Consider the following 22031-nt stretch of genomic DNA (forward strand, 5'->3'; position numbering starts at 1 on the left):
AATCAACGTTATGGGCTTGATGAGGTAATCCTTTGTTTCTGTGGCACAGAAAGCTAAAACAAGATTGATCATATTAAGAAGTTTTCTGTTTTTTCACAGATTTTTTACCAGTCATGTTAATATCTACTTGAATACAAATAAATAAATAAATGAAAAAAAAAAAAAAAGAAAAGAAAAGAAAAAAAAAAGAAAAAAGTGTTATTCTGTGGTATGAAAAGATCTGTTTTCTGAATCCCATCTACCTCATCATTAATTTTATCGTAAAGGCCACAGGGAAAATGCTACTATTTTCTGCTGGCTAAATGAAACCAAGCTTGTCATTAGGTGGTTATTGCTAATCTAATTTTCAAAGGTGCTGACACAACAAGACTATTTGTGTAATATCTATGGATTTGTTGTTGATATCAGGCATAAATCACTAGAGAACTTAATAAAATTTAATGCCTTCCTTTATTTTTTTTTCCTTTATTTATTTCTTTATTTATTTATTTTTCCTTGATTTATTTTATTTATCCAAACAGATTACAGAAGCTCTGTCTTTGCAGGTTTCCATCAGTAATCAGGACAAAGCCCTGAGCAAACTGATCTGAATTCAGCACAGTCCTTGCTTTAGGCAGGAATTTGGGATTGGTCATTTCTAACATAAAACACTCTGTAAATCTCTATGTTGCTTTTGAACCATTTCAGCAGTAAAAAGAAATTTCATTAGCATTTAGTGAAAATACTGCTTTTGGTTCTTCCTGCTTTGGTACTTCCTGTTAAGTTTATAACTGCTTATTACAAGTTAAACTCTTTTCCAAAAACTACAACTTACATTCTTGCTTATATATTTTAATAGATATTTATTTATCTATTTATTTATTTTCATATAGAACTCTGGAGCAACTTACCTAAGGCTTGAACAAGCTAATGTGAAGCTGTCTAAAAGGCATCTAAAACTGTCAGAAAGAATATGTACACGTCAAAGCTGCAAGGCTCTTAAGAGATCAATATGAGTTGACCAATTTCTGTGTAGACATCAGCCCTTCACCAATTTCCATGCAGAAGTCAGTACTCTAATCCAAGGAGAGAATATCTAGATGCGGATGTCTCTATCGATTACCTCAAAATCACTTTGGCTGAATGTGGGCCCTGATGAATTCAGATTACGTAAACATCACAGTGTACTTGCATGACAGTACTGAAATCTTCGCTACATCAACAAAACTGAGCTACTTCATCTCTCATTTACTCTCCCAGCATGTTTCCGTGACTTATCAATAATGACCTAAAAAACTTGGACAGATCAGCAGGACAGAATCTAGTTTGGTACAATAGACATCAGAACTTCCTTAGATTAATTCTGGGGTGAAAAATGATATATCCTTTATGATAACATTCAGCGCTTACTTCTGAAATTTTGATTAAAACTTTTGGTAAACTGTTTCCAGTGCTCAGATAAATGTGGTCTGTTTTGAGGTTCACTTGTTCTCACTTCAGCTTCCAGTCTTCAGATTTTGTTACACCTTTTTATTCCATGCTGAAGAACTCATCATCAAAGTGTTAGATGCTATGCTTAGAGAAGTTACAACTCTATCCCATCCATTTTGCTATTTACTTGCTATTTTGATATCAGTGTCCTGTTTTCTTCGTCTCCAGGCTGAGCATCTTTGTGCCATCTACAGAACTCATCACTGATCTCTGTTCTTTTTGAGATTGTGAGAAGGAATGATTAAAAATCTGATTCTACCATGAACTGCACAAATGACATACACTCGCTGTACAATTACTTCCCACTTACAAGTCTTTTGAGATTTCTTTTTAATCCTATTGGCATTTGCCATACCAGTGTCATAAGACACTTTCTTAATCAAATTTCCACTTGGACCGAATCAAGTACCTTGAAGAAATTTGTTATATCAATTCAACATTATTACCTGGTGTTGGAACACACATTAGAAAAAGGGATGTATCCTGCATTTCTACAGACCTATTTTCATTAAAATCATGTTGACACTAGTAACATTATCCCCATGCTCATCCTTGATTAGTCAAGCCCTGTGCTAGTAATTTCATTACTTGTCCCTTACAGTTTAAAACAATTATAATAAAACTGTTATTATGCAACCTGGCCTTTTTTTTTTTACCATCTTGAGTTATTTACATAAAATTCAAATTCTTCTTATGCTCATGGGGCTGAGCCTTGTCAAAGAGGTCAGGACAGCAGCAAACAAGACAGAAAAAGTGTAAGGGTGGTGAGGAGTGGGACACCAGACTTCCTGGGGAAGTATTTGCCCAAAAGTAATCCCAGTAAAGAGGAAGGCAGACATCAGTTGAATAAAAAAAAAAAAAAACAACAACCAAAGTATTTGGTTTAAATGACTAAACCAAACAGCAATACATGTGAAACATGAGGATTTGTAGTGATCAGGAAAAAGAAGGGAGTAGGACAGGTGGGATTCTGTCAGATGTGGCCCCATGGCAGTGGGTGCTCTGCCTGAACTTGGCAGCATAGCCTCTCCTTAGGCAATCTCAGTCACTGCCTCCAGCTCACCCATGGATGGCATGGGGCACTCTGGGACCTGCACTCTAGACCCACAGGGTCACCTCCTAGGGCCTTCACCTGGCTCAAAGATGGTGAAAAGTTGGTTTGGGCACACACATCTTACAGATCACGGGGCTGCCTTGCTGGTATTAGCTTTAGGAGAGGATTTAGAAATCTTAAAGCATTTTTTAACATTTAGTGAATGTCTAGCATCCTACTGCTGATGCTGGTATTGGTAATGAGTTCAAATTTGTCATTAACAAAACAATAAGCTGCTTCAATCCTGATTTGCTTTACATTATATTAAGTGAGCCATTAATTTCTGGGAAAGTCCCAACCTTCTGTAACTTTAAATTCTTGCTGAAGAGAATCCTCAGAACATTAGTAGTTAAGATCCTCTCTGGAAAACTTTCCCATCCGTTCTTTAGAGACAAAAATTAATTTGACCTCAGGATTTAAAGATAACTTTTTAACAGCTCTATTATTTTACAGGATGGATGAGGCCCTGGGCAACCTGACCTAGTACTTGACCTAGTCGGTGGCAACCCTGCCCATGGCAAAGGGGTTGGAACTTGATGATCCATGGGGTCCCTTCCAACCCAAGTGATTCTATGATTCTATGAAACATTTAACCTTCATTCAGTGATTTGAATGTATCTAGCAATTTCCGAACACAAAAGGAAAAATCCTTACATATACATCTACATTTAAAACAACAACAACAAAAAAATAAGCACACACATTTATGCCCAGGAATGAACTGACCACCTTCTCACAAATTCTCTATTCTTTATGCTTTAGCTATTCATAAATTCAATATTTCTTCATCTTCTATTGTTTCAATCACTACAGCTTTCTCAAGTTATGCTTTTTTATGGGGCAATTTTAGGCACAGCAGCTTTTTTCATTATAATTTGTTTTCTAGGCAAAAATTGAAATATTTTAATTGTTCTTTTTAAAATTTTCCCATTTCAGCTCTTTCTCCAAATTGAGCTGACTCATAGCTATTTTCAAGGTTTATGAAATTGGCCCTTATGGGCAGCAAATATAATAAATACAATCAGCTTGTGAGCATTTGTATTTAAACAATCACTGCTCTTTTGTTCCATAATAGGTTCTTTTCTATCTATCAATACTGATTTTTTTTTTTTTTATTTTATTTTTTTTTTTTCTGCAACAGATTCTAGATTTAGGAAATTGTTTTTTGCAACAGATAGAAATTTAGCTTGAATTCAAATTAAGCATGAGAATACTCAGTGAGGTCCTACTTTCTGCCTTTTAACTAAATTTGGTGCATTATTCTTTCTTTGTATTGTTTCATATAAATAAATAAGTAAATAAATCTAGATTCTTGAGGGACACTAAGACAGTATCCTTTTACTGTGACATCAAAAGCCTAATAGAATGTAGTCTGAAGGAAATCTTTTTGAATCAGAATGTCATAATACAGAACACGGCATAAGTTTTTCTCTGATGCTTTCATTCTAGATGCATTAGAATGGGTGCCAAGCAATCCTTAGTAAGCACTTTTCATGTGTTCGTATTTCAGTAAATGCTGACTTGATGAATGGTTAGATGACTAGCTTTCATTTCTGTAAACATAAAGAAATCATATGCCAAAATGAGTACAAAATATGGTGGCCATCCTTTCTTTGAGATTTTCATTGTCTCAGCTCATAAATTTTATAACTTCTTATAAATTCTAAGAACAATTTGACATTTTGTGCTAGTATCACAGAAGATTCCAGTGAATACTAATGAACTTGAACTGAAATAAACATGCCTACAGTGGTGATATAGTTCACTGTTGAAGTAATTCACTATACATATACATATTGCATACCATCAACATTTGAAACAGATGATTAGGAGTACTGTTGGTAATTTAAAAATAGTTGTTAAAAAAAAAAAAAAATTACCTTTGAATTTCTATTGCTGGAATGTTCTTTGCCCTTTCAGAGAAGCAAATGGATGGGGACAAGAAGAGCACTTCACTTCTGTGATAGCTAAAACTGCTGCCTTGTTCCCAAGACCAGGAGTAAATGCATTGGTACCTGCAATGCCAGTCTAAACCTTGAACTCAACAACATTTTGGGCACTCCTTCCAAGACAGTGCATAACTCCAGAAGGAAAAGACATGAAGATACAACAAATCACAATTCTTCACAATTCTGTTCTGTGCACAGTTCCAATTAGCTGAATAAGAAACAGAGAAATGAACTCATGCAGTTAGCTTTCCATAAAACATTACTGACTGGTTGTTTATGTCACATTGTTCCAACAAAACTGAATTAATATATATATATATTTTCATTTTGCTTTTGGAAAATGATAGCACAACATTGCTATTACAAGAAAATTGAATTTAATGTGTCTCTTGTCATGTCATCAGTTTTTCTTTATTTCTATTTTTCTTTCTTCCTTTTGTTCTTTTTCTCTCTCCCTCCTTTTTTTAGACATTCTTATACTTCAGAACTTTATCTTGAATCAATGCAGTTTGCAAGTGTCGGTGGAGCTGACCAAAATTTCTACTTCATCTTGCACAACAGAAGAGCAATGAAAAAAAAAAAACATAACCACTTTGAAGATTTACATCTAAAAAATGTCATTTTTTCCTGCCTTTCCTACTTTGACAGCATGTGCATTTAAATGCATTAAAAACAAAATTTAAGAATATGAAAGAAATAAAGCAGCAGTAAGTGTCAGTTAACAGAAAATAAAGACCATGAAGGCAAGCTTGTGAAAATTCATTACTGCTTTACCAGCTGCTGCAATGCTGTTGTGAGTGTTAATTTTATCTTCTGCAATTTGATTGTTTACATTCAACTTCTTTTTACTACTTTTGAACAAAACCTGGCCAAGAAACAAAATGAACCACAACAAAGCAAAAATCTAGAACTGTGACCATTCCCTTACTTATAAATTAGCCTGTCTTTCACAAAACTGGCAGCAGGGAAGTAATTCCATCAACTCAGCTTTCATGTTCCTTTGAAAATGATATTACCATTGCTACTCCAAAAGTAAAATCTTGTATTTTATTACATTGGCCCACGACTTCAGAGACAGATGCTGGTTGCATGGTACTGGAGGTTGAACCTTCCCACCATTATTCTGTTATATTTTGTTATTGTGTGAAAGATGGCAGAAGAGGGGCAGTCTGACACAATGGCATCTGTCATGGAACTGTGTATGAAGCAAAGGCATGTCCCTGAATTTCTGACGTGGCAAAAATGTCACCTGTTGGTGTCATTCACTGACACTGGCTGAATGTTTATAGAGACCAAACAGTGAATATGAGCACAGTGTGGCAGTGGGTGGTGCCTTTCAGTAGTGATGACAGCAACGTGAAACAAGACACATTCTGGATGGCCATATACAGCTGTCACATCATGAAATTAAGTGTCTCAATCAGCTCATCAGATTGATGGAATCCAACCAGGGAACTGAGTGTGGAGCTGAACATTGGCTTCAATGCGTTGGAAACTATGGTGGCAACACTGAAATACTGCAAAGTTTGCATCGTGTCTGCCCTAAAAATGCTCACACAGAATCATCAAGAACACTGTCAGGATCTATTGAGCCAATACAAGGCTGAAGGTGACAGTTTCCTGGATTGCATTATTACTAGTCAAGAGTTGGGATGTCACTACTACAAGCCAGAGTCAATATATTAGTCCATGGAGTGGCAATGTGAATCCCTCATTGAAGAATAAGTTTGAGACAACCCTCAGCAAGTAAAGTGATGTGCACTGCTTTTTGGGATTAGGAAAGAGGGTGACCCTTTTGCAATTCCTGGAACAGACCATCAACTCTGACTGCCACATTGTGATCGGCATTGACTATGCCGAATGCTTCAACTTCCAGCATTAGGCTAGAGAAGACAGTCTTTCACCTGCAACACAGTAATGTAAGGACCCACACCATTTTGAAGAGAAGTCGGACTAAATATAGTCCCTTCCAGACTAACTTGTTCAGTAATTTAATGATTCTATGACAGAATTAGATCGATAGATAAAGTCTTGCTGAACAAATCAAAGAAAATAGAACAAAATTTGTTTTATCACATAGAGTACACCTGAAACTGCTTTAGATTTTGTGAAGGAAGGGTTTTGCTGTTATTCAGTAGATACTATAAATTTGCTTGGTTCAAACTTGCCATTTTTACACAAAGTGTGTGTTTCTTGCCTGAAAGACTAATTAAACAAACATAAAATTCATGAAGAAAACTTAACATAGCAGTAAAACTAGGAAAAAAATGTATACCTCCCAAACTAAAAGACTTTCTCCTACACTTCATACTTATTATAGTTCTGTTCCTTTCCTTTTCATATTTGTATGTAGCATCAGGAGCAAAATGAAAGCAAGTATAAGAGACTTAGAATTTTCCATTTAACTGCAAATAGTAGAAGTGGTACAGATGTCTGCAGCAAATTACCACTGCAGCCAATTTGAAATAATCTCTTTTCAATGAGATTTTAACAATGCTTAGGAATGACTATGATCATAACAAAAGTGTTTGAACAATATCATATCAGTGAGCACTCGCATGGGAGAGAAGTCTAGATGAACAAGGAACAGAACTAGGCTGAAAAAAAAAAGTCATAATATACTGAAATGAGATCTTTCTTGTGGTAGATGCTGCCATGCAACAATGTGGGGCATAGAGATATCTGTGTTAACCAGCTCACAGGATATTCTCACTTGCAGCTGAAAGAAAAGTTGTAGCTAATTCCCACATGGAGTAGTTATGAAAATGTTTGTATTTTTTTCCAGACCAAGACAGTATAATTTTACAGTTCTCTGCCACCTGACAGGACAAAGGCCAGGACTCATGTGCCTAAACTTTTGTCAAATTAGAAATTCCTGGTTAGACTGGAACATGGGCAGTGTCTTACAGTCACATTATCATTTTCTAACCAATACAAGGTATTCTGCAAGTTATAGAGGAACTTTATACAACTTAGAACAGATTTGAAAATACCAAACTTTATACTAAAAAAAACAACACCCTACTTCTTTTTCAGTTGGCCTTTTGAAAATGACAAGTCCTGACATAAAAACAAGCAAACTTGCAAGCAGTCTGCTTGAGCTGCCATCAGTTTTCCAGGAGAGGCTAAAGTTGGTCAGTTAAATAGTTGTAATGATTAAGAATTAAAGTTTCTTTAGGGGAAGGAGAAGCAGTATTGTAGAGTTTGAGCGCTTCACTTGGCAATCCCTCTTTTTGACTGTGAATTTCACTTTGTCTTTATAAAGTATTGAAATTAATTGGATTTTTTACTAAGATGTTAGTATTAACTTTTCCCCCTATGTTTATGATTGCTGACAAAGTTTTCTGTCCTTTAGAGGGCTGTAGGACAGAGCATGAAACCCAAGGGTGATCCTTGAGGAGAAAGAAACAGAATACCTCTACTGTATTTTCCTTATGTGTAAAAGGAAATAGACTGAAGACATGAAATGAAGTCTGGGACAGCAAATACACTTTAGCAAGCATTTCTAATCTCAATTAAGAATACTTGCATTTTATCTGATCTCGCTGTTAAGAAGAGAAAGAAAGAGGGTGATCCTAAAAGTTCATCACACAGATTTTCTGCCTCCATGAACTGAGACTACTTTATTTTTATTTATTAATTTAATTTATTTAATTAATTTGCTACAGCAGCAGTCTTGTGGGAGGAGTATTAGTAGCTATACATTATTCTCCAAAATGCTACAGGATGTTGGGAGAGGAATCTATTTCATGGATATAACAATTACAGTGTCGAGGACTAATAACAAGGCTGAGGTTTGCCTGGATTCTACAATATACTAAAATAGTATTACTCTGTTCTGTCATACTTTCTATTCTGAATATCCGATAAAAAGCAAACATACTTCCAATTGCAGATTAGAAAGGTAAATATTATCAAGGCAGATTTAGATGATAAATCATATGACTGTGTATTTCCTCTACATCCTTGAGCAGACAGACAAAAATATTTCCATGTGCCTTTTACAACAAGGTCAGCATTTTAAAAAGTTTTTTAAAAAGAGTGAGAAAAGTGGAGATATGACAGGCACCAGATGTCATCATATTAGAGACATCAACACAGATGATACTTGGTCAGCTACTCAAGAAAGTATTGTCAAATAATCAAGAAGAATATATCAGACTAAATATTTTTATTTGTAGTGAAGGAACTGAACAGAATTTAAGTTGAATCAACCTAGATTAAGGAAAAAATATGAAGATGTAGGAAACATGAGACCTCCTAGGACTAAAACAACAAAAGTTGCAGAGTATTCTAGAGATAATTCTCGTATTTATACAGTACATCCCACATGAGGTGCTAAAACAAATGCTATGAGAGAGCTTATTATGACTGCAGTTTTAACTTTGCATGATATTATGACAGCTCAGAATGAAATACAGAACAAATTTCATCGAGATACATGAGGAGTAAATGCTGAAGTACTGAAAACTTCAAGGCAATGTTGGCTAAGATTTTATAAAAGTACTTCTGGGATTACAGTAGATACGTCTGATAGATTCATGACCGAGTAAATATTTTTTTTAAATCTGAGAGATTGAAAGTACAGCTTTTTATGAAACCCAGTGGTGATGTGACAAGGGAAGTAGCACTTAGTGCAAAGAAGACCCTATGTTACACACACAACAAGTAGCAAACTAGGACTTGTATTAGCATGTTGGCTATGATTTTAGGATGAAGACATAGTCCAATGTATATATGTGTTATATACATACACTGTCTTGATCGTAAGCTTTCCTTATGAGAACATTTGCTGATAGCAAGTAGTCATTATTAATGCAAACAAGCATTATTCAGAACACAAAACTTTTTGACAGGCACAACTCTATAATATTTTGCAATATATAAAGAGTTTCACAGAAGATCTCAAGCAATTAATAGCTGATATTTCCTCATGGGTTTATCTGATAGCTACAACATGTTTCTCAGTACGTACTTAGTACTTTTCTGAACATGCAGAAGTTTTAGTTCTGCCAGAATGTCAGATCTAAAATGGAGTTTTGGTTTTCATAATTACTTCAAGTTATCAATCCCAGTAAGAGTGAAACAGAGTATTTTGTGACATATCAGGAGTAAAACTCACTCATTCTAGTTATTGTCAGCCTATGAGAGTAGCTCATTCCATTAAAATATGGTTTTAATTACATGATAAAACATTCATTTTACCCTTCTGGAAAAAGGCATACATTAGTTGAGCAATGGTAACACTAAACTGAGTCATGGTTCTGGCCGAATTTGACCTTGTTCTATGACTGCAGGGATCCATGGACTCCTGATCTGGAAGGGAAGGAAGAGAGGTTGGGAAAAGGTATGGAGAAGGGCCCAAAATAAAACAGCAGCAACAAGCTAAATGAGAAAAATAATTAACTTAATATGATAGCAGAACACAAGATAACAAAAATAATATAATTGGAATAGAAGGTAATAAATAAAATTAGAGAGTTTCCAAAACTTGAAGGCCTTACTCTAATGCTGAAGGTGAGATGGCTAGGGAGCACACACCACAGAGAACGGAAAAAGGGTGTCGTTTCATGACTCACATATCTTTCCCTCTGAACTGAAATTGGAAACAGAACAGTGAAGTCTTCTGGGATCTGTAGTCTGTTCTTTTTCTTGTGAGAAAGGAACCAGGAAATATCGACAATCTGTGGAACTCCCAGTGCAATACATGATGTGGAATACCGATAACAAATCATAAAACTATGGCATACTTCTAAGTGTTCAGTGAGAACAAAGTGTGCAGTGGGAATGAACATATAGAAACTATCCATTATCAGAAGACCCCAACAAGCAATGATCAGTGGTTGTATTCATGACTCTCTAACAGTAAAACTTCATATTAATGTCAGTTGTTAAATACCAAAGGGGCATGAGGTGGAGACCTATCAATGGATTTAGACAGGGTCTTTGTTCCTGCATGAGCTGAGAAAGTATCACCCTTATCCCAAATATGGGAAGAGATTAAATATAAGAATAAAAAGTCAATCTTAGTGGGTAAAATCTAACCGTGAACTAAGTTGTGGAACAGTAATTTTTCAGAAGTTCTGTAATAGTCTGTTCATGCCTGGGGCTGGATGGTGAGGAAACAATCTACAAAAACACAACTCTATCCTGCTGTTATGATAGCTGGAGACAAGTAAGTAACAGGATTGTTTCCATACATCACGAGTTACAGTTGTATAAATTATAATCTTCTAGGATTGTAACTGCATGACACTGACTGAAGGATGACAAAGTTAGAACTGAACAATTGCTAATTCAGTTCTGAATTTTCTATCTAAAGAAAGTTCAGTCACGAAAGAAATTGAATAAATGTCAGTTTTCAAGCCAAAGTTAATTATTTAACGAATGAGTTTACTAAAGCAGTAAGTATTTATTTATTCTTATTGCGCACAATCATGACATAATTAATGTAGTCTGGAACTTCAGCTTGAAATAAAGAGTTGTTTCAGTCTGAAAAGTACTAGTTCTACAAATACTTAGTTAAGCCCTTCAGTGTTGCAAGACATAACAATTATAAAGTAAGGGAGATCTGTTTTGAGTAGAAGCAAGGGAAACAAAAGGAAAAATAACCCTATTGTCACATCAATTCAGTTTACAACAAAGGTATATGTCAAGTCTCTCTAAAGGCTCTCTTTATTACCTTCTCTCCTCCTTGGATATTTTCTACTGGGTAGTCATCATTTAGAAAGCCCCTGCAGGACTTCTGTGCTTCACAGAAGAATGTGCAATAGAGTATATCACCCAAAATAATTATCTGAAACCACCATCTTACCCGAGGCTATATGTCAGTATATGCTCACTTGGAGACTGCATCTAATTTAGACCTGAAGGCAGACATATATGAATAATACTTACAGCAACAAAACAGGATTGAAATTACATTAGAACTAATTTATTAGTTAAGAGGGACATCAACTGAAGAACTACAGTGTCTTTTGCACTCTTGACACAATAAGCTTTTTCCTTTCTTTCAGCATTTGAAAATGGTACTCTACAGTGACTTAGCAACAGCAACAGGAGAGATAAAAGCTACCAAGCCAAGGAACATTTAATTTGCTTTCTCATGGAGCCTATGAAAGTGGCTTGATCCTTATTCTGGTCCAAATAAAAAAACTTGTTCTGGGGTTAAAGTGTGAAAAATTGTGTGTGAATAAGGAAACAAATGTGCCCTATAATTATAAAATATAAGTCTATGAACTTTAATCAGAGACATCATGTACAATATATATACTATGTATATCATGATCACAGAACTACAGAATCGCAGGGGTTGGAATACCCCTCACTAAAAAAAGGGTCCCTAGAGTAGATTGCACAGGAATGTGTTCAAGAAGCTTTTGAATATCCAGTCTCTCTGGACAGCTTGTTCCAACATCCAGTCACCTTTACAGTAAAAAAGATTTTCTTCATGTTCAGATGGAACTTCCTGTGTTCCAGTTTGTGCCAACTTATTGACCCTTGTTCTGTCACTGGGCACCACCAAAAAGTGCCTGGGCCCATCCAATTGTCTCTTGTTCATTAGTTTTTATAAGCATTGATAAGATTCTCTGTCTTCTTTTCTCCAGACTGAACAGCTTCAGGTCTCAGTTTTTCTACAACAGTGTGATACTCCACATCCCTAATAATCTTTGTGGCCCTGTGCTGGGCTCTGTGGAAGTTTTCTGTCTTTTTTGATCTGTGGAGACCAGAACTGGACATAGTACTCCAGATCTGACTTAACCAGGGCAGTGTAGAGGGGGAAGATCTCCTCCCTCGACCTACTGACCACACTCTTTTTAATGCACCCCAGGATGCCACTGGCATTCTTGGCCATAAGGGCACACTGCTGACTCATGGACAACCTGGTGTCCACTAGGACACCCAGGTCCTTCTCTGCAGAGCTTCTCCCCAGCAAGTCAGACCCTAACCTGTGCTGATATGTGTGATTATTTCTGCCCGGGTGGAGGATTTTTCTTTGGAGCAAACAGATCTCTAGTCATTCTCTCACCATAGATGTGTAGTGGTCGTGGGAGAAACATGATATTTCTTCAGAATAATTTCAGCTCACACTGTCTCTGCCCCATGTGGCAAAAAGGTAACTTGAAAATATGCTTAAATAGATAAAAACTTTTGAGGTGTTTACAGCAAAGGAGATTTTGTGGCTGTTTTGCCACAACTGAAAACATAATTTGCAGTTTCTATACTAATCTGAACATATTCTTGTCTCCAGTGTGAAAGAATTCACAAACCTATCATTGTGAAACAGACTTCTGTGCCTAATACTGACCTGTCTTTGCCTTGCTGCATGTTAGGAAAAAGTGCTATACCCTTGAATGCATAATATCACATCAAGAAAGTGCATGAACTTCATGATAAGTACTTTAACGTCCCTTTCTTTCTTATTTTCATTGCATGTTGTACTTCATGGATCAGAAAACTTGGAAAGAACCACATAGCTCATGAATTCCACTTCCCTGAAGCAATATCCATGGAGTAGCCTTTACATAGCACTGGTTACCAAGCATATCGGTAGGAAATTGAGAGTTGTATGGGGAGATGAGTGACGATGACCCAGACAAAAGCTAGCAAATGCTGCCAGTGCTTTAGATTTGTACTTGTAAGGAATTTTTTAAACAGAACACCTTGTAATGTACTTGCAGAACTTACATGAAACCTACACTTTGGAATTCCACCTTACAAGACATATTTAGACAGGACTATAATGTACATTGATGCAGCTCCTTTGCCTAAAACTGGATTGGCAAGGCATCTTTACCACTGAATTGTGTAACACTGTATATAGCTGTGGGAATTTATTTGTTCAATTTTTCACTTTAATTACACTGACAAAAACAATTTCTGACTAATGTAGCTAAAGCTGCTGTAAATAACATCATGGTTTTGAATGGCAAGACTTTATAGAAGATAGGAACTAACATTAATTGATAATTAGCACAAAATATAAATGAACTGATTCATAATACAGTCCAAATCATTTTTTTTTTTTTTCAAACAACTTTTGATAACTGACTGCCATGCAGCCCTCAATATGTCAGTAATAGACTTCAATTCAATTCAATGGAAAACAAAACTACATATGCTAATAAAGGTCATCTATACATCTATAAAACTCTTCTCTTGTCCCCTTACCATATCTTGACTACTGTTATAAAATAATGTTTTTCACAGAATGCAAGGCTCTCAGGATGTAGAGCTGTCTTTGATCTGTAAATTGTACAATCTGTAAATTATCAAGTGATTTCACATTTGTGTCTACCTGCATTCAAAAGCAGTTTTCATGTAAATTATTTTTCTTGTTCATAATGCTAAGCAAATTTTATCAATCAGCTCCTCACTATTTTGAGGCAACTATTAATGTCTATTGCCAGTAAAAAGAATTCATAGAAGCAGTTTGTCTAAAAAATGAGTATCACTTTTACAAAATAATTTCCTTCGTCAAAAATACCAGTGACACCTATATTTCTCATATAGACAAAATATAATACTCAGGTGAGGATATTTCACCTGGCTTACTCATTACATTCCTTGATATATCAGGAACTGAAGAATGAAATACGCTATCACAAAACATTTTAATAATATACATATTTAACTTAGTATTGGATAAAATTTCCATTATTATTAAAGTCTTTGCACAGTCCAAGGAATTGACAATCCCTTGATTTCCTTTACACTAAGTCCACCTGTCTCTGAGGAGTACAAGAGCATCTTCTTCCACAAAGCACTACAAATATTATAGGCTCCACAAGAAAAACAAAAAGAGACTAACAACAGTAGTCATAGTAATAACAGATTTATTGCCTTAGGAAAACACAGTTTAAAAAATCTGGTCAGACCAGTGTGCAAGGAGCTGTAAATAATGCACTGATGGCATTACATGGCCTATTGCTCGGAGACTACGGCTCCAGGAAACATCTTCTAATAATGCCATCTCACAGACTGACTTTGCAGCCTTGATTTTCTCACTTGAGTTCTTTTATTTCACTCATATGTATAACTTTTCCTAAAAAAGTGGTAATTGCCCCTGAAATGTAATTGGATTTCTTTAATCTGTGGTGCTGTTTTTTATTATTATTATTATTATTTTCTTTAAACCCACAATACATGAGTTATAAAATTTAAAATTACTGTTTGTCAACTGTGACAAAATAACAACATACCTAACACAGATTATTTTCTACAAATAATCAGAAATAAAAATTTCCACAGCCTGAGAAAATGAAAATGAATAGGTCACGTCCATTCTTTATGATTTGTTACAGCCAAAGTACTAGCTTCACATCACCTTTTCCTGGCATAGCCATTACATATATGTGTTTGATCTGAGTAATATATCTCAGAGGTCTAGTGACATATGTCCATATGTTCATATTATCCATAATTACTATACATGTGATAGATGGGGTTAGTACTATACTCCAGCTGATTTCATCATTGCCAGCCTCCATATCTAAATGCAAATAGTTTTCAAAGATAACGGTTTTATACAATGTCATAGTTTCAGCTGGGATGGAATTGTTTACTTCAAAGTTTCTGTTATGACATTATGTTTTTGGTTCTAGGAGAAAAACACTGATGTTTTTAGTTGCTGCTAAGTAATGCTGTACAGAGCCAAGGCCATTTGCATTAAAAGTTCCAAGGAGCTGGGAGTGAACAGAGTTAGGACAACTGACTTAAACTGGCCAAAGTGATATTCCATGCCATATGACATCAAGCAGTAGGAGTTCTGAGGGGGGCACGAGTTCATCCTTCTGTCTTCTGCTGCTCAGGAGGCAAGGTGGGCATTAGTTGGGAGGTGGTAAGCAATTGCTTATGCATCACTTGTTAAATACATTCATAAATATTTATCTATATAATCTTAACCATTCTCCTTTTCATTTTCTCTATCTTAGTAAATAGTTTGATCTCAAGCCATAAGTTCTACTTGTTTTCCTCTGATTCTCTGCCCTTTCCACTGGGAAAGAGGAGAGTGTGCAAATGACTGTGTGATGCTGAGCCACCTGTTGGGCTAAACCACAACAAAAAGAAAAGACAGAAATACACAAATATTCAAGATAAAGTACTAGAAAATAAAGTGCTACACCTTTATATGTATACGTATACATATATACATATATACACATATATATATATATAAGTTTGGAATTCAAACGAACAATATAGAATCATGTGGGAATAACTTCAACCTGAGATTTCCATAGTAAAATTATCTAAATAAATGACTATATTTCAGTTTGATTTGGTACAATTTCAAGGCCTAACAAAACTCATTCTTTTGCTTCTATCTAAAATCTGGCACACCACTGGTCTAGATGTTATTTTAGATTCATTAAAGGCAAAGCAGCCACAACTATTATCATTTCTCACCATATCACATTTAATTTACTAACAGAGCTTAAGAGAAAACACTTATAAATTCTTCACCTGATTAATCATGTTCACTGCAGTGATTTCACATAAAGAATTATAAACACTCAAAACAAAACTAGTCTCTAGGTAGCACACAGTACTTTTAAAATTCTGCCAAACCCAACATACTGAAAATACACTTATAGGGAACAATGGTAAAACAAACTCTCTAATCTCCAAGGCAACAGCAGCAGATGATGCAGAAAGGAAAGAGAAAACAGTATTTAAATGACATGAGCAAGCACTTACCTAGTGGCTGCCCTGCGATGATCCTGGCATTCTCTCCTGCCACTGCCGCCCTTGCATGTCTCTCACTCATGTACTGTACAAATGCATAACCTTTGTGCACAGAGCAGCCAACTATTTTCCCATACTTTGCAAAGATTGCCTCTATGTCACCTTTTTTGACAATGGCTGTATTCAGATTGCCAATGAAGACTCTAGAGTTGATGGACTTTGGGTCATTCTTATTGGTGACATTGCTGGTCTGTGTTTTGCCGGTCATGGCTGGATCACTTGGCTGCAATCCTTAAAGAAAGAACAAAGAGAATTATGTTTCATAATGTTGATTTTTCCAGCAATAATTCACTTTTTTTATTTTTCTCTTAAGGTTTATCTAGACTCAGAAGAGTTGTATATTCTAAAAAATGATTATCAACAAAACCTAAGTAATACATATTAAAATCTTGATAATGAACCAAATTATAACTTCTCATTTTATAGATATAATATACAGCAATACATTTCTTAACATAATGCTCTGATAGTGGAGCTCTGCAGTAATCATATGTGGATTTGTGCTTGGAAATTCAATATTGACTTTTTAAGTACCTAGTCATCTAGAAATGACAAAGCAAGAGAATGAGTCATTATCTTATATCAAAGAAATGAACATCCAAGGCCACATACAAAGCAAACTCAAACAATGAATGACTACTCTGCTTTTGTTCTCTGCTTTTGTTTGGTAAGTGTTAGCCAGAGCACATTTCTCACCAGTTAAATATCATTGACTATTGTGAGGAGAGTAGGACCAGTAACATATAGTTCTTTATCGCAATCAATAAGTTTCCATTGGAACAAATTTCCCTATTAATACAGTGGGGAAAAAAAAAAAAAAAAAAAAAAAAAAAAGAGAGAGAGAGAGAGAGAGAAAAAGAAAAGAGAAAAAGACAGGGTAAGCACAACTGGTTTACACGTCTAAAATTTATATATATATATATATATATGAACAAACTGCCTGAATTACATGAACAGTTTTGGTTGCTATTTTACTTTTCTTTCTGACGTAACAAAACCATATGGATCCTACCATTACCTCTAATGGAAAAAGCCACAGTACTCCTGGGGAAATGTTTTCAAAATTAGAAAGAACTCTTTTTGTGCTCATCTAGCCTCAGTCTTATGAAGTTCATTTGATTTGGTTAGTATGTATGTAAATTTCACCTGCCAGTAGGTCCTTCCATTTTAATCAATTTACTTAGAAGTGAAATGAAAGAAATTACCCCATGCTCTCCTAGGTTTTCTTCAGTTATATTTGATAACAGACATGTCAAAAAATGCACACCTTGTAAGAGTGAAAACTTATTTTCTAAGGGGGCTGTTCAAACAGCAGCCAAATATAGTCCAGCTCTTACAGCTAAGATTTATGTTACTATTTTTTAACCTATTCTTACTTTTGATCATATCACAGTAACAGTTCAGGCAAGAAGAGAGACCAGTTAAATACTTCTCGCAGTTAAAGCTCAGTTCTTTTCTCAAGATGAAAACGAATAATAAACTCTATTCTGGACACCCAGAGCTTGACATTAACTTGAAGAAATTTCACATTTAAAATCAATAACTACCAAACGTTAAGCCAGACTGACTCAAAAAGAAGCCATTGTTACTGAACTTCACACAATTTCTAGTGAACAAAACATCTGCAGCCGTAGCTATCTGTACTTCGATTGTCTCCAAAACACATGATTAAATCCCCACCCTTCTGGGTAAGAACACACTATGGAGATATGTGGGAAATTCTCCAGAGTTCTAGAAAATGCTTTTTGAAAAGAGAACATGCAACCGAGGCTATAAAAGTCAAATACCATTTACCTCCTTAAACTCTTAATGTAATATCTTACTTTATATTAGAACATTCAGAGAAAACACTGTATAACCAAAATAAGTTTTCTTGTAAATTTAACAATTTTAAATACATTCTGGAAATACAAGATATACTGCGCACATGCACAGACTTCAACACAGAAAACCAGGAAAACTGCCTTGACAAAAAACTCCTGAACTTTATTGAATATACATATATATATTATATATATATATATAATATATATATTATGTATATATAGTTTATATATATATATATATATTATATATATTATATTATATATATATATTATATATATATATTATATTATTAATATATATATTATACCACTAGCTATGCATTTTCACCACTGATGAACAAGAGCCCGCATGCCATGCTTGTAAAAGTCACAGAGGTAGTGGTCACTGTTTGCATGACTAAAACATATCACCCACTGTTTCACTGCATTCACATCCACTGTTTTGGTCTCCATGAATATTAAACGTTCAAAGATAAAAACTGCAGCAGTCAAGTATGAGGGATTCCTTTTTCACCAGCTATTCCCTGACGTTGCAAAAAAATACACCAGTGTGTTATGCACATGCCAAGTCTTTTGGGAAAATCTCTCATGGGTAGCACTGTGTGTGTTTATGCAGACCAGGCAAATAAAGGTGTTATCATTATATTACTCATAACTGTGTTATTGGTCTCCGTGAACATTTATCAAGTAACAGAGAAAATATCTTGCTTCCTGTCTTGAAAGCTTGGCTTGTAGACCTTTTTCCTCCACTAACCTGCTATACAACACTCAGTGAATCACTGTTTTGTACTTTTCATGCCACTTCTCAGAATTCAGACTTGAATTTTTGGCTAAAAGAGCTCTTTCCGCGTATTTTTATAAAGCTCCTAATACAAAGATGTCATGATCTCAGCTGAGACTTCTGTGTACAACTATTACAATGCTAATAAAAATGACAATGGAAAAAAATCTAAAGAAAATCATCTGCCATGCCAAAAACTGCATGGAAATTATAAACAAAGAATCTCTTTAATTATTACCATCACAACTGTTTTCAAAACACCAGAGAACTAAACTCTGTAGTTCCTCTACTGTTTCAACATTTTAAACTATTAATTTTCATTTCCTAAAAATTCTTATTTTATTTTGCCTACTAATTTAAATTGAATTTGAACAGTATGTTGAATGCTCCTATGCTCCTTTAGTAATTTTTCTTTGCAATGCAAATTCGCAACTTTTTTTTTTTTTTTTTTTTTTTTTTAACAAAGAAAAGTAGTTTTCTGGTGGGTTCTCTTATATGCAAATGTGCTGCAAAAATTCAAAGGGTAATGCTGTGGGTGAGAATAATATTAACATGTGAATAATTTAGATCTGATTGCATTGCTTGGCTACATACAATACTACTGTGAATATTTTATCAAAATCAAAGATACATGTGAACTTATTGCAACGAGAAAGAACAATGCAAGTTTTGCACCTCACATTATGCATCTGTGAATACTGAATTACATCTATAATCTCTGTGCTATCAATAACATCACAAAAAGTCATACAACCCCAGAAGTAAATGAAATAGCAAGAAAAAACATATCTGAAATCATCTGGTTTCTTTGCAGGGTTGTTGAAAGCTTTTTAAAGGTATCTTGCTAATTTATTATCATTGAAGTGATTCTTTTTGGTAATAAATATCTTCTATTATGCAAAATATATCTTTTAAGGAATGCTTTATAGATAATACATAGCACAAAATGCACTTCATTATACTGTTTGATGATGTAGCTGATTTAATTATTCTACTCAGATCTAGCTAGTGTAAGTCCTGGCATACTTGAACAAAGAAGTCATAAACTACATTGTTTACATTATTAATTAGATAGCAGGTTCTGAAAGTAAAGTTTGTAAACCTGCTTTAAATATTTTTTGTTTGTTTTTGTTTTTGTTCTTTCACAGGAATGTTAATGACTAAAATGAGATCCTTATTGCACAGCACACAAATTGGGAAAGTCCAAATGGGTAGCATGAGGTGCTGAAGAAAATGACTGATTTTAAGTCATGGCAGCTTCCTTTACATTTCCATCATTTTTGTATGAATTTCTGAAAAATACCAGTGTGACAAAGCACTGTTTTTTGGCTTTGAATCTTCAGTCCATAAAACGAAAAGCGGAATCTTGAATTCTTATTTCATAGGAGATGCTGCTGCTATAGGCACAGTGGCTAATCCCAGAATATTGAAAACAAAGACACTGTTTATGACTGTGCAGTGTTCTGATGCAGAGAGGAACACAAGACTTGAATCAGTGGGCAAGGAGGTGATTTGTCCAATTCAACCTTCCAGTAATTCCCTGGTATTTCCTTGGGAAGTAGGGGTGATAAGGGACCACTGCAGTCTTATTGGTCCTCAGCTCCCAGTGCTGCCTATAAATATTACTAATGACACTTCATAGGAAAATGAAAAACCTGCCTTTGAAAAGACAGAAATCTGGTAAACATGCAAAATAATTTGGGATATATAGACACTTGAAGATATCAGCTGCTAGAAGGGACTTAGAGAGCTTTTCATTTTGTCAACAGTCTAGTTATACAACTGAAGCTCATCATAAATGAACGACTAAAATTCATTAAGCTAAACTCTAACAATTCTGTTGGGGCATAGGGGGGAGGGAAGGAATCTCAAATAAATATTTTTGAAGAATATGCAAGAAATTTACATTTCATGGTTTGAATATATGTTATAGTAAGATCTATACTTCCTTTCAGTTTCTATAAATTTGCCTTCAGTAATGTAAGCAATATTTCAAGGAGCTTCTACTTACTAATAAGCTTTTATCTTGGAGTTATTTTACTTCAGTTGTAAACAAAACATCTGGTTCATTTAACCAAAAAATGTTTAGATATTTTGAATGAACTAAATATTGCTCACAGTGACCTAAAGAATTGTTAGGGTTTACTGAGGAAAAAAACAGGAATACTGAAATTTAAAAACAAAACAAAACAAAACAAACCATTGAAATGTTTTCTGAAAATCTGTAGGTGACTGTTACTGAAAACAGTACTTACTCAATTTGCATGGAAACTAAAACAGGCACGATGAGCACAGTAACTATTTGATAGACAGATGAACAAGAGCCTGCATGTAACACTCGTAAAAATCTGCATCAGCAGGGGTGACCCAATATTTCAAAGCTGCTAGGTTAACACCACTGCTAGGAAGATGATGCCCACACAGTCCATCTTTCATCAGCCCAAACAGATGGATGTCAAAAGTTGTCAAATGGACTGTATTGTAGGTGTGGCAGAACAGTCCAGCCAAGACTAGCAGTATACTCCATGATCTCCAAACTGGTATGGGGCCTAGTCCTAACTGTGTTGCAAGAAAAAGGTTGCCTTCTTCTCCAGCCTGGGGCTGGAAGTTGGAGCTTTCAGCTTAGTGTCACAGTGTAGCAGTCCGAGTTGATGGTTCGTTCCGGGAAAAACATATGAATTACCCCCTTCTTCACCTAAAAGACAGCACGCATCACTTCAGCTATTGTGTCTAGAACCTTTTCTTTTAGGCAGAATTCAGATATCTCAAGTCCATGGTCTTCTATTTTAACTCCTACTCATTCCAGCGACCCCACACCTCATCAAGTAATGATGTAATCCAGGAAACTGCAACCTTCAGCCTTGTATTGGTTTCATAGCTTCTGACAAAGCTGTATATTTGAAGACACTCTTCATTTTTTGGTTTTGCAATTTTGTAATTTTGCTATCAGTATTCCACATCATAACATGATAAAGCATGTATAATTTTGATGAATGTGCTACTCACAAATGAAGACTGAATGTCCCAGAGAACATCACGGTCAGTCATATGACACGGACTCTATATAATCTCACTTCGGTGCTGAACTCGCTCTCTTGGATCCTGCCAGCCATGGGGGAGTGTGTGGAAGCATTCCAGCCATTTTGCCTAGAGTTACAGTAGGC

At 35.2% G+C, this 22031-nt stretch overlaps 1 protein-coding gene across 7 annotated transcripts in view; it reads right to left on the reverse strand.

Moving 5' to 3' along the window:
- The window catches only part of RALYL (RALY RNA binding protein like), a 359319-nt gene that overhangs the window by 165178 nt on the left and 172110 nt on the right, over positions 1-22031 (reverse strand). For all 7 annotated transcript variants that reach the window (XM_072327245.1, XM_072327247.1, XM_072327241.1 and 4 more), the window contains one exon: positions 16213-16491. In XM_072327245.1, the coding sequence (XP_072183346.1) occupies positions 16213-16468 (256 nt within the window). In that variant the 5' untranslated portion in view covers positions 16469-16491. The remainder of the gene's footprint in view (positions 1-16212; positions 16492-22031) is intronic.

Source organism: Excalfactoria chinensis, chromosome 2, assembly GCF_039878825.1.
Source record: "Excalfactoria chinensis isolate bCotChi1 chromosome 2, bCotChi1.hap2, whole genome shotgun sequence".
Classification (NCBI taxonomy): domain Eukaryota; kingdom Metazoa; phylum Chordata; class Aves; order Galliformes; family Phasianidae; genus Excalfactoria; species Excalfactoria chinensis.